This window comes from Saimiri boliviensis, chromosome 14 (assembly GCF_048565385.1).
Source record: "Saimiri boliviensis isolate mSaiBol1 chromosome 14, mSaiBol1.pri, whole genome shotgun sequence".
NCBI lineage: Eukaryota > Metazoa > Chordata > Mammalia > Primates > Cebidae > Saimiri > Saimiri boliviensis.
In genome coordinates, this window is record NC_133462.1 from 60046277 (window position 1) to 60059479 (window position 13203).

Consider the following 13203-nt stretch of genomic DNA (forward strand, 5'->3'; position numbering starts at 1 on the left):
TATTTTTTGTAGAGATAGGGTCTCACTATGTTACCCAGGCTGGCCTTGAACTCCTGAGCTCAAGCAATCCTCCTGCCTCAGCCTCCCAAAGTGCTGGGATTATAGGCATGAGGCACTGTGAAATGCCTACTTTGATGAAACTTACTGATAAAAGCCCATCTATGCATCCATACATTAATACTTGCAAAGCATAGAAAGACATGCAACAGGACTACATGCACACATACATCAGTATATATATGACAGCTTCCCTGCTCTCAAGAAGCTTGTGTAATCTTTTTTTAAAAAATGAAACTTATAGGAAAAACTGTAATTCATCTTTGATTTATATAAAAATGTGTCATAATAAAGAAAAGACAGCTTATCCAACTGAGAAGACATGGAAAAGAAAATCAAAAAGTCCCAAGAAGAATGTGAAATTTGGGTAGGTAAAAGACAGTTCTTTGACAAGAGGAAAATGTTCCTCTGAATTCTACAAGAGTGCAATCTCTGGAAGTAGTGATTTCAGGGGGAAGTTGATCTGACCTCTTTAGAACCTAACATTCCTCATTCTTTTCCTCTAGATACCGACTCATTGGTTCCTCATCTGCCACATGCATCATCTCAGGCAATACTGTCATTTGGGATAATAAAGCACCTATTTGTGACAGTGAGTTGAAATATCCCTTCCTATTTCTTTTACCAATCCATTCTAATTTTTCTCTGGAATAATAAAAATCTTAACCGAATTCCTTCTGTGCAATTTGTCCTTCATATAGCTGAAGACAGCTGTAATGTTCTCGAATATTCCCGTGGGGTTCCTGGTAACTCTTCCCTTAAGTTCTTCCTTATCCTGGGATGTGTCTTTTCTAATTCTGGGGGCTTAAGTACATAAAAGCCTTCATACTTAATTTTACTTCAATAAATTTGAAATTATGTTGGTTCTGCCACCTCCAGTATAATAATCATCCTGCTTGGAAAATCAGTAAAGATTTTTAAAACTGATGCTCTTCAAGGTTAGTGAAGCTTCAGAAGAACCTGGACTCCCATGTACCACGAGATCAACACGTCCTCTTGAAAGGCACCATACACTGCAAACCTCAGAAGTGGGCGTGTATTTTAACCTGCTTCTTAGAATTGATACTTAGGAAATAAACACAAACTTCTTAAAGCAGTTTGGTGTAAACTTTTCATTATTTATATTAGTTAAATAGCATTATTTATATTAGTTAAAATGTTAGAGTAACCTAAATATTTTAAACTATGGTTTGGAAATGATCTACTAGAAAGAAAGGTGTGTTCAAAGTGATCACTATAAAGAATTCCCTAAGAAACATGAAATAGCTTTGCAGAATAAAAAAAGTATATCCATACACTGGCATCTTATTCAGCCATAAAAATGCATAAAGAAGTACTTAATGGCTAGAAAGAAATGTGTTTTATGCGGAAAAAGAATCAGATGAGTGGCATGTATAGCAAGATCTCATTTTATTAAAAAATAGTACACCTGGCCCTGGAGGGCCAGGCTGAGGCTGAGAGAAATACAGTGTATAACATCTTACTGTTCTCTTTGGATAACTTGGAGACTTCTTTTCTTTTCTTCTTATTTAAAAATGTTGTTACTTTTACTATAAAGTTTATGACCTTCAGAATCTAAGTTTATGAATGACACTGGTCACATATTTATTGCTGTTTATCCAGTTTAAGAAATAGTTTTGCTATTTTGTAAAACAAATTGGGAAACTTTCATCTTATTTGAAATGTGTAATAAGTATGAATTTTCTTGGAGATATGAGAAAATATTATTAGTAAAATAGAGAAAACAAACAAAATAATACACCTAAACCTATACTCATACCTATACCTATACCTATATTCTCTGTTTCTAGTTCTGTAAACTCTCTATATCCAAACGCTAGTAAATGGCTTGAAGTCTTCTTGGCGAAGGCTAGGGGAAGATTTACAACACATGCTTTCGACTGTGTAGCATGGTGCTTCCTCAAAAGGATCCAGTCTCCCATCCATTCATGCTGCTCTGAGTCTATAAACTATTCAAGTCTAGGAATTGTTGATGTACAATGAACTTCTTTTGCAATGAATGATTCAAGTCAGAATTCTATTCACTTGACCTAAATCTCTTCTACTCATACAAATCAAATAACACTTTAGTCGGCTATTCATCTACTTCGGTTTTAGAGACTCCATGATCAATTAGCCAGTAACAAAGTTCTCTTCAGTCAAATCATTCTGATTGCTGTTTCAACTCTAATACCCATTACGAGAATCCCCATTGTCTGTGACAATTAAGTGCTGCCACCTGGACTCTGCCACCCTGAGGTCCTTCAATCCCCAAGAGAATTCAGAGAACCCAGTTCAATGGCAACATTTCCCACTATCATTCCCAGTCTTCAGAGAATGAGCTGTCACAGAGGATGCTGAAACTTCCCATGTGAATACATTTCTCAAGCCTCAGGTAAAAGGTCTATCCTCTGAACCCTCCACTCCTGCACTGTGCCTCACCAACTCTATCCAAGGATGACTTTCAAAGTGGAACGGCTGTTGTTTAACTTCTACCTGTCAAATATCAGGCTAATTTCTCATGCTGTAACCCTAGTCCAGCACCATACAGAGAAAACTTAATTCCAGACTAGTTTGGAAAACTTAATTCCAGATTAGCCTGGTTGACACTTTACCAAACCACCAGATAATTATAATTGTATTTAACTCTTGGTCTTCTCTTTGTTTCCTTCCCTCCTTCCTTTCTGCCTCCCTCCCTCCCTCCCTCCCTCCCTTCCTTCCTTTTCCTTTCTTCTTTACCACACTGGCTAGGACCACCAGTATAACATTGAACTTTGGTAGCAAGAGATGCCATCCTTGACTTGTTCCACATCTCAAAGAGAAAGATGAAAACATTTCACCGTTAATCTGGTGTTTACTGTAGGCTTTTTGTAGATAACCATTTTTAAATTAAGGACATTCTCATATATTCTTCATTATTAAAAATTTTTGGTCTTTGAATCATGTTAAAGGTTATCAAACACTTTAGTTACATATATCAGTGTAACCACATCTGTTTCTCTTTTTTCTGTTAATGTAACAAATTGTTTTGAGTACATTTTTGAAAGGCAAATGATTTTGAATTTTAAGTTTACATTCTTAAAATAAATCAACTTGGTCGTAATATTTAATCACTTTTTTTTGAGATGGAGTTTCACTTTTATATATGGCAAATATGCTTTTATAATACATTTTGGATGTTTCTATTAAAGTACAATTCATGCATCATAAAAGTTGCTTTTTTTAAATTACACAATTCGGTGGTGTTTAGTATATTCACAAATTTATGTGTTGTGGTCTGAATCTTTGCGTCTACCCCAAACCCATATGCTGAAATCCTTACCCATAAGGTTATAACATGAGGAGGCGAGGCCTTTGGAAGGTGATTAGGTCATGAGAGCAGGGCCCTCACAAATGGGATTAGCGTCCTAATAAAAAAGGCCCAGAAGAGCTCCTTTGCTCCTCCTGCCAGGGAGGAAATGCTGACTCTGCCAGAACATTGGTTGTGAACTCCCCAGCCTCCACAACTATGAGAAATAAATTTATGTTGTGTACAATACTATAAAACCAGTTTATAGTGTTTTGTTATAGCAGCCCAAATAGACTAAAACATTAGGCAACCAGGACCGCTAATTAATTACAGAACACTTTCATCATCCCATTCCTATTTTAGAGATTAGACTGTAATTTTCTTTCTTGTAATGTCCTTATGAGATTTTAAGGACGTTATGAAATACTACCAGCTGGCTTTATAAGACTGTCATAAAGTATCAAACTTATGACAGTCTTATAAAGCCAGCTGGTAGTGTTTCATGTATTTGTTTCCTTGGAAGGGTTTATGTAAGATTGGTATTATTTCTTCTTTAAATGCTTGAAACACCCTATGGCCTGGAGTTTACTTTGTTGGGAGGTCTTTTTTTTCTCCAACTATTTTTCTATACCATGTAGATTTTTTGCATAAGTATAACATATATATAGTAAAGTGCACCAATCTGAATTAGGCAGTTCAGTGAATTTTTACAAAGTAAATGCATCCATGTACATGGCACTCAGATTAAGATATAGAACATCGCCGGGCGCGGTGGCTCAAGCCTGTAATCCCAGCACTTTGGGAGGCCGAGGTGGGTGGATCACGAGGTCGAGAGATCGAGACCATCCTGGTCAACATGGATAAACCCCGTCTCTACTAAAAATACGAAAAAAATTAGCTGGCATGGTGGTGCGTGCCTGTAATCCCAGCTACTCAGAATGCTGAGGCAGGAGAATTGCCTGAACCCAGGAGGTGGAGGTTGTGGTGAACCGAGATCACGCCATTGCACTCCAGCCTGGGTAACAAGAGCGAAACTTCGTCTCAAAAAAAAAAAAAAAAAAAAAAAAAAAAAAAAAAAAAAAAAAAAAAAGATACAGAACATCAACAACCCAGAAGCCTTCCCGATACTCTTTCCCACTTATCTTCCCAAAGTAACCATTATTCTGATTTATAACACTAATAGTTTTGCTGCTTCCTAAATTTTATATTAAAGGAATAAAAAAATAGGTACTCTTTTGTGTCCAGCTTCTGCTCAGTGTTACATTTGGAAGAGTCACTTTTGTTGCTGCACGGATTGTTAGGTCTTTTTTATTATTATATTGGATTTCACTGATTATCTTGAGTACCTTTTCATATGTTTGTGAAGTGCCTATTCCAAACTTTTGCTTATTATTTACTAGTTTGTCTATTGCTTTACTGTTTTGTAGGAATTCTTTAAATATTCTCATATTTTCTAATAAATATAACACAAATATTTTCTTTCAGACTATGGTTTTTCTTTTCCCTTCTTAATGATGTCTTTTGTTGAGGAAGTTCTGCATTTTAATAATAATCAATTTATGGATTTTTTTTTCAGTTACTGCTTTTTTTATTCTACTTAAGCAATTGAGCCAGGAGAGGTGGCTCACATCTATAATTCCAGCACTTTGGGAGGCCAAGGCATGAGGACTGCTTGAAGCCAAGAGTTCGAGACCAGCCTGGGCAACAAAGCGAGACCCTGTCTCTACAAAAATAAAATAAAATTAGCTGGGCTCAGTGTGGCACATGCCTGTAGTCCCAGCTACTTGGGAGGATGAGGTCGGAGGATCCCTTGAGCGCAGGGGTTCAAGGCTGCGGTGAGTTATGATGGTGCCACTGCACTGCAGCCCAGGTGACAGAGGGGACTACTTCTTATGGATAGGCAATTGATCTAATAACTTTTATTAAAAAGACTATTCCTTGCATACTGCAATGCAATAGCACCATGCCCATAAGTCTGGTGACCTTATATGTGGATCTCATTCCAGAGAAGTTCTATTCCATTGGTTTATTTGCCATACATTAGTTGTTGTTGTTTTTTTCCATATTATAATGGCAAATAAACTATAGCATTACATTAAGATGTTAATTACTATAGCATTACATTAAGATTTTATATCTTTTGGCATATCTATATATACATATATAGATATATTTATTTATTTATTTATTTATTTATTTTTATGGAGGCTTGCTCTGTCACGCAGGCTGGAATGCAGTGGTGCTATCTTGGCTCTCTGCAACCTCTGCCTCCTGGATGCAAGCAATTCTCCTGCCTCAGCCTCCAAAGTAGCTGGGATTACAGGCACCCACCACTGGGCCCAGCTAATTTTTGTATCTTTAGTGGAGACAGGGTTTCACCATGTTGGCTAGGCTGGTTTTGAAATCCTGACCTCATGATCCACTTGCCTTGGCCTCTAAAAGTGCTGGGATTACAGGGGTGAGCCACTGCACCCGGCTTTTTTTGTTTGTTTTGTTTTGAGATGGAGTCTTGCTCTGTCACCAAGGCTGGAGTGCAGTGGCCAATCTCAGCTCATGGCAACCACCACCTCCCAGGTTCAAGCGATTCTCCTACCTCAACGTCCTGAGTAGCTGGGACTACAGGTGTGCGCCACCACACCTGTCTAATTTTTGTATTTTTAGTAGAGATGGGGTTTTACCATGTTGGCCAGGCTGGTCTTGAGCTCCTGACCTCATAATCTGCCTGCCTCGGCCTCCCAAAGTGCAGGTATTACACACATGAGCCACCACACCTGGCTGGCATATATCTTTTAACTATGTAGTACTTCTTCAAGATTTACTTGGTGATTCTTGGCCCTTTGCATTACCATATAAAATTTAGAATCAGTTGTCAATTTCCACAAAAAGAATCCTTCTTGAATTTGTATTGAGTTTCTATTGATTCAGTAGATCAATTTGTGGCCATTAACAAATTTACAGTTTTGAAGTTTAAATTTATGAATATGATATATCCTCCCATTTTTGAAGTCTTTAATTTCTTTTAATAATATTTGTTAACTTATAGAAGTCATGTCCATCTTTCATTATCTTTATTCCTATGTATTATTTTTAAAATTTGATTCTCTAATTATTTACTTCTTAGATATGTACCTGTTTCATCCCAGCTCCAGCAGTTTTGTTAAATTTACTTATAAATTGAATAGTTTGTCTGTATATTCTTCTGAATTTGCTGCATAATTATGTCATCTATGAATCTGGCAAAGTTTTTAAATCTTTTTCTTTCTTATGTCTTTTGTTTATTTTTCTTACTTTATTGCATTGGCTAGAACCTTCAGTACAATATTGGATAAAAGAGATGATACAAGGCTTTTAATAGTCATAAATCATGATATATGCTACAGTTTTTTGTATGATAACCTTTATTAGATTAAGGAAACTCCCCTTTATTTCTAATTGCTAAAAGATTTATCATAAATGTTCATTCTAATTTATCACTCCGCATGTATTGAAATTATCATGTTTCTCTTTCACTCTGTTAATGTAATATATTACATTGATTGATCTTTAAAAGGCGAACAAACTCTGAACTCCTAAAATCAACCTATGTTGCTTGTGATGTGTTGCAGATGATTATCCTATGTGTGAGGTGTGTTTGTGTGTGTATGTCTATGTGTGTGTGCAGGATTGCTCATATTTTTAATGCAACACTGTAACATTGATTTAATATTCAAAATCAGTCAAGGTAAACCTCACTTTGATCATTGTATCATCTCTTGAAAATATTGCTTGATTCAATTTCCTAATATTTTGCTTAGAAAATTTGCATTTATGTTCTCAAGAGATCTTGGGTTATAATTTGCTTTTCTTTTAATTGTCCTTATTAGGTTTGGGAAACAAGATTATGTTGGCCTCATAAAATGTGTTAAAAATTATTTATGCTTTTCTAGTCTCTGGAATAATTTGTGTAACATTAATATTATTTTTCCTTTTATGTTTGGAAAAATTCAGCAGGGAAGCAATCTGCACCTGAGGGGTTTTGTTGTTGTTGTTGTTGTTATTCAGTTTTAAATTACTGATTTAGTTTCTTTAACAGCTATAAAACTATTAATTATTATATATTTTATTGAATTAGTTTGGGTAAGTTATATTTTCCAAGGAATTTACTCATTTTATTTAAATTTTCTATGTTATCAGCATAATGCTGTTTATTAAATCCTCATTATTACCTTTGGATGTCTGTAAGTTCTGTAGTGATACCCCCATGTTAATTAATTTCCAATATTGGTAATATCTTTTTGCTTCTTTTTCCTTGATTCGTTTAACTGGGGCTTTATCAATTTTACTAAACTTTTCAAATAAATGACTTTTTCTTGTTTTGTTCTTTAATGTATGGCTATTTTCTTTTTTATTAATTTCTGCTTTATTATCTTTCTTCTACTTTCTTTAAGCTTGTGTGTTCGTTCCTACACTCCTAATTTCTTGATATTGATTAGATAATTTGTTTTCAACCTTTATTTTTCTAAGATATACATTTAACCTATAATTTTTTCTCTATAACTGTTTTATTTACTTTCCACAATCTTTATATTTTTATTATCACGGTACATAAAAGTTTTTTAATTTCCCTTTTAATGTCTTCTTTGACCCATATGCTATTTAGAAGGACATTGCTTAATTTCTAAATATTTAGATATTTTCTAGTCATTCTTTTATTAATTTAATCATTTGAAGCATGGTTTATGGCCTAGAAAATAGATGATTTTGGTAAACTGTTATGTATGCACTTGAAAAGAATGTACAGTTATTTTGTTTCACTTTCTAGAAATGTCATTTAGGAAAATGATTTAGAACAGTCTTTTTCACTTGTTCTCTCAGTTATTCGAAGGCATGTGTAAAATATCTGTATTAGTTTCTCAGAGCTGCTGTAACAAATGACCACAAACTTGGTGGCTTCAAACAAGAGAAACTTACTCTCTTAAGAGTTTGGAGGCCAGAACCCACAGTTAAGATGCCGACAGGATTGGTTCCATCCGGAAGCTGTTCTGTGCCTGTCTCCGGGCTTCCTTCCAGTGGCTGCTGCCGTCTGTGATGTTCCCTGGCTTGTAGATGCATCATTTCTTCTCTGCCTCCATCTTCATTGCCTTCTCCTCTGTGTGTTTCCTTTGCTCTTCTGTCTCCTATAAAGACACTGGACACGGACTTAGAGGCCACCCTGGCAATCCAGGAGGGTCTCAGCTCAAGATCATTAACTTGATTGTATCTACAAAGACTCTCCAAATTGGGTCACGTTCACAGGTTTCAGAGGGCAGGACACAGATATTTTTTAAGGAGGACAGTGGTTATTCAACCCATTACAATTCCCAACCATAGCTATGAATTTGTCTGTCTTCATCTTTGTTCTAGCAATTTTTATATCATGAATTTTAAACATGTTATTAAACGTATGAAATTTTTGGTCTATTCTATCTTTCTGTTGAATTGACTATTTTCTCATACTGAAATTCTCTCTCTACCTCTCATACTAATTCTTGCCTTAAAATCTACTTTGTACATTAATATAGCTATATCAGCTTTCTTTCTTGTATTTATATTATGTATGTTTTAAATCTTTTACTTTCAGTCCTTGTCTTACATTTAAAGCTTGTATTTTATAAACATTATATAGTAAGGTTTTGTTGTTTTATTCAGTCTTTCTTCCTGCAACCTTCACCTCCCAGATTCAAGCAATCCTCCCACCTCAGCCATCTGAGTAACTGGGATTACAGGCCTGCACCAACATGCTGGGCTAATTTTGGAATTTTTAGTAGAGAGGGTGTTTTGCCACATTGGCCAGGCTGGTCTCAAACGCCTGACGTCAGGTGATCTGCCCACCTTGGTCACCCAAAGTGCTGGGATTACAGGCATGAGCCACTGCGACAGGACTGTATAACTTTCTTTTTAAATTGTGCCTTAGGTTATGGGGTACATGTGTAGATCATGCAGGATTGTTGCATAGCTACATATATGGCAAGGTGGTTTGCTGCCTCCATCCCCTCATCACCCACATCAGGCATTTCTCCCTATCTTATCTCTCCCCAACCTTCCCAACCCCACTGCCCCTCCCCTACCCCACTGCCAACATACCCGTGTGTGATGCTCCCCTCCCTGTGTCCACTTGTTCTCATTGTTCAACACCTGCCTGTGAGTGAGAACATTCCATATTTGATTTTCTGTTCTTAGTATCAGTTTGCTGAGAATGATGGTTTCTAGATTCATCCATGACCCTGCAAAGGACACAAACTCATCATTTTTTATGGCTGCATAGTATTCCATGGTGTATATGTGCCACAGTTTCCTTGTCCAGTCTATCATCAATGGGCATTTGGGTTGGTTCCAGGTCTTTGCTATTGTAAACAGTGCCACAGTGAAAATACATGTGCATATGCCTTTATAATAGGGTGATTTATAATCATTTGGGTATATGCCCAGTAATGGGATTGCTGGGTCAAATGGAATTTCTATTTCTAGATCCTTGAGGAATCACCAAACTGTCTTCCACAAGGGCTAATCTAATTTACACTCCCACCAACAGTGTCAAAGTGTTTCTATTTCTCCACATCCTCTCCAGCATGTGTTGTCTCCAGATTTTTTAATGATCACCATTCCAAACGGCATGAGATGGTATCTCAATGTGGTTTTTATTTGCATTTCTCTAATGACCAGTTATGATGAGCATTTTTTCATATGTTTGTTGGCCTCATATATGTCTTGTTTTGAAAAGTGTCTGCTCATATTCTTTGCCCACTTTTGAATGAGTTTGTTTTTTTCTTGTAAATCTGTTTTAGTTCTTTGTAGATTCTGAATATTAAGCCCTTTGTCAGATGGGTAGATTACAAAAAACTTTTCCCATTCTGTTGGTTGCTGGTTCACTCAAATGATTGTTTCTTTTGCTGTACAGAAGCTCTGGAGTTTAATCAGATTCCATTTGCCCATTTTGGCTTTTGTTGCCAATGCTTTTGGTGTTTTAGTCATGAACTCTCTTCCTCTGCCTATGTCCTGAATGGTTTTGCCTAGGTTTTCTTCTAGGATTTTTATGGCGTTAGGTCTTATGTTTAAGTCTTTAATCCATCTGGAGTTAATTTTAGTGTAAGGTGTGAGGAAGGGGTCCAGTTTCTGCTTTCTGCACATGGTTAGCCAGTTTTCCCAACACCATTTAGTAAACAGAGAATCCTTTCCCCGTTGCTTGTTTTTGTCAGGTTAGTCAAAGATCAGATGGTTGTAGATGTGCGGCATTACTTCCAAGGCCTCTGTTCTGTTCCATTGGTCTATATCTCTGTTTTTGTACCAGTACCATGCTGTTTTGATTACTGTAGACTTGTAGTATAGTTTGAAGTCAGGTAGTGAGACGCCTCCAGCTTTGTTCTTTTTGCTTAGGATTGCCTTGGCCAAGCAGGCTCTGTTTCGGTTCCATATGAAGTTTAAGATGGTTTTTTCCAGTTCTGTGAAGGTCATTGGTAGCTTGATAGGGATAGCATTGAATCTATAAATTACTTTGGACAGTATGGCCATTTTCACAATAATGATTCTTCCTAACCATGAGCATGGAATGTTTTTCCATCTGTTTGTGTTCTCTCTTATTTCCTTGAGCAGTGGTTTGTAGTTCTCCTTGAAGAGGTCCTTTACATCTTTGTTAGTTGTATTCCTAGGTATTTTATTCTCTTTGTAGCAATTGTGAGTGGGATTTTGCTCTTGATTGGGTAGGGAGGGGGGTCCTCCAGGGACTGCACTTCCTGGGTGAGGCAGCACCCTACCTTGCCTTGGCTTACCCTTCTTAGGGTACACTCACTTTGCAAACAGTCCCATTGAGATGCACCTGGTATCTCGTTTGGAAATGCAGTGATAACTCACCCTCTGCATTGCTCTCCTTGGGAACTGCACTCCAGAGCTGCTCCTATTCGGCCATCTTGGATCTGCCACCTAGCTTTTTGGATCTGTAATTTAATGATGTCTTGCATTAATCATAGAAAATTCTCAGTTACTACTTCTTCAAATGTTGCTTATGCTCTGTTATATCTCTCCTCTCATTGTAGGACTTCACTTAAACATGCTGGGCTTTATTCTTCTATGTCTTTAGTCTGTATATTTAACATGTATTTAGGGGTTTTTGTGGACTAATATATGATCACTTTTACACAAATATCTTGTTATGATATCAGACTTAGATTTGATTAAATGAGTTGTTAACTTTTATATCTTTTGTATTTGTGAGACATTGAAATATTATTTGGAAGTACAGGCTACTTGAAAGTTTGCTAGAACTTATCTTTGACTTTTTTCCATGCTTACATATTTTTTGGACAATTCTAGCTTTTTACATCTTTTTGAATGAATATCGGCAATTTATATTTCCATTTATATCATTTAGATTTTCAAAATATTAATCCCCAGTAGTTTACAGTTTTACAAATATTATCATATTCATAAAAAATGTTTCAATTCTTTTTCATGCTGTGTATATTTCTGTTTTCACTCTTCCCTTATAATTTGTCTTTTAACAAAGGTTTTTATATTTTACTTCTCTATAAAAGCTAACCTCAGTTAATAACAAAAATGGACATTAAGAAAGCAAATGAAAAAGAGTAGGAGAAAACTATATAAACTCTATAATACTATGATCAAAGGGCTACTTAAAAAGAATATAGATTGAGTTAATAAATGCATGCAAATATTATAGGAAATAATATAAGTAAGAAAGGCAGGACACATAACATTATGCCCACTGAAGTTACAATTTTGTAAAAATGTACCTACATGTTAGCAAAACTTAAAAGCAAATAATAAATGTAAAAATAGTTACAGTTTAGTGACTGGTGAATTTTTGTTACTCATTATTTAAATTGACTATTATTTAACCTGTTGTTTCTTTTCCCAGTAATTCCCTGTGGGCTACCCCCGACCATTGCCAATGGTGATTTCATTAGCATCAACAGAGAGGATTTTCACTATGGATCGGTGGTGACCTACCGCTGCAATCCTGGAAGCAGAGGGAGAAATGTGTTTGAGCTCGTGGGTGAGCCCTCCATATATTGCACCACCAAAGACGATCAAGTGGGCATCTGGAGCGGCCCGGCCCCTCAGTGCATTATACCTAACAAATGCACACCTCCAAATGTTGAAAATGGAATAATAGTATCTGACAACAGAAGCTTATTTTCCTTAAATGAAGTTGCTGAGTTCAGGTGTCAGCCTGGCTTTGTCATGAAAGGATCCCCCCGTGTGCAGTGCCAGCCACTGAACAAGTGGAAACCAGAGTTACCAAGCTGCTCCAGGGGTGAGTCTGACTGAGGCCTAGAAGGGCTCTGCAAATGACATGAGTTGCTGCTGGATCAGGAGATTAGTATTTGTTCAAGGGGAGGGATGTGTGGTCAGCAGGGTTGGGGAGCACATTTTCTAGGTAGTGAACATGAAATTCAGAAGATGTGTGTATATGTGCGTGTGTGTGTGTGCACGCGCACATGTGCTGAAATCGAGAAGCAAAGCTAAACTTGGGCAAGGAATGTGATGTTTCTTTGGGGTTCTTATAAACAGATCTATCAATTACCTTTAAATATAATAATTGCTTATAGGAAATGAGTGAGTTTTCTGGTCAGATACCAGACAGTGTGAATTTTAATTCTTAAAACAAAGTTATTAGGTAGTTACCAGTTTTTCTATGTTTGTCTGTTTTGTTTGCTTGAGAATTCTTAATCTGTTACTGAAGTTGGACTGCAGACGTCAGATCGTGGCTTACTGCAACTGCCACCTCCCTGGCTCAAGTAATTTTCCAGCCTGAGTCTCCCAAGCAGATGGGACTACATGGGCATGCCACCAGGCCTGATTAAATTTTTTATATTTTTTGT

General features: G+C 36.6%; 1 protein-coding gene across 2 annotated transcripts in view; it reads left to right on the forward strand.

Annotated features, from left to right (window-relative positions):
* CR1 (complement C3b/C4b receptor 1 (Knops blood group)) overlaps nt 1-13203 on the forward strand; it is a 158346-nt gene that overhangs the window by 102896 nt on the left and 42247 nt on the right. For both annotated transcript variants that reach the window (XM_074385115.1, XM_074385113.1), the window contains 2 exons: nt 564-649; nt 12237-12635. In XM_074385115.1, coding sequence (XP_074241216.1) covers nt 564-649; nt 12237-12635 — 485 coding nt within the window. The remainder of the gene's footprint in view (nt 1-563; nt 650-12236; nt 12636-13203) is intronic.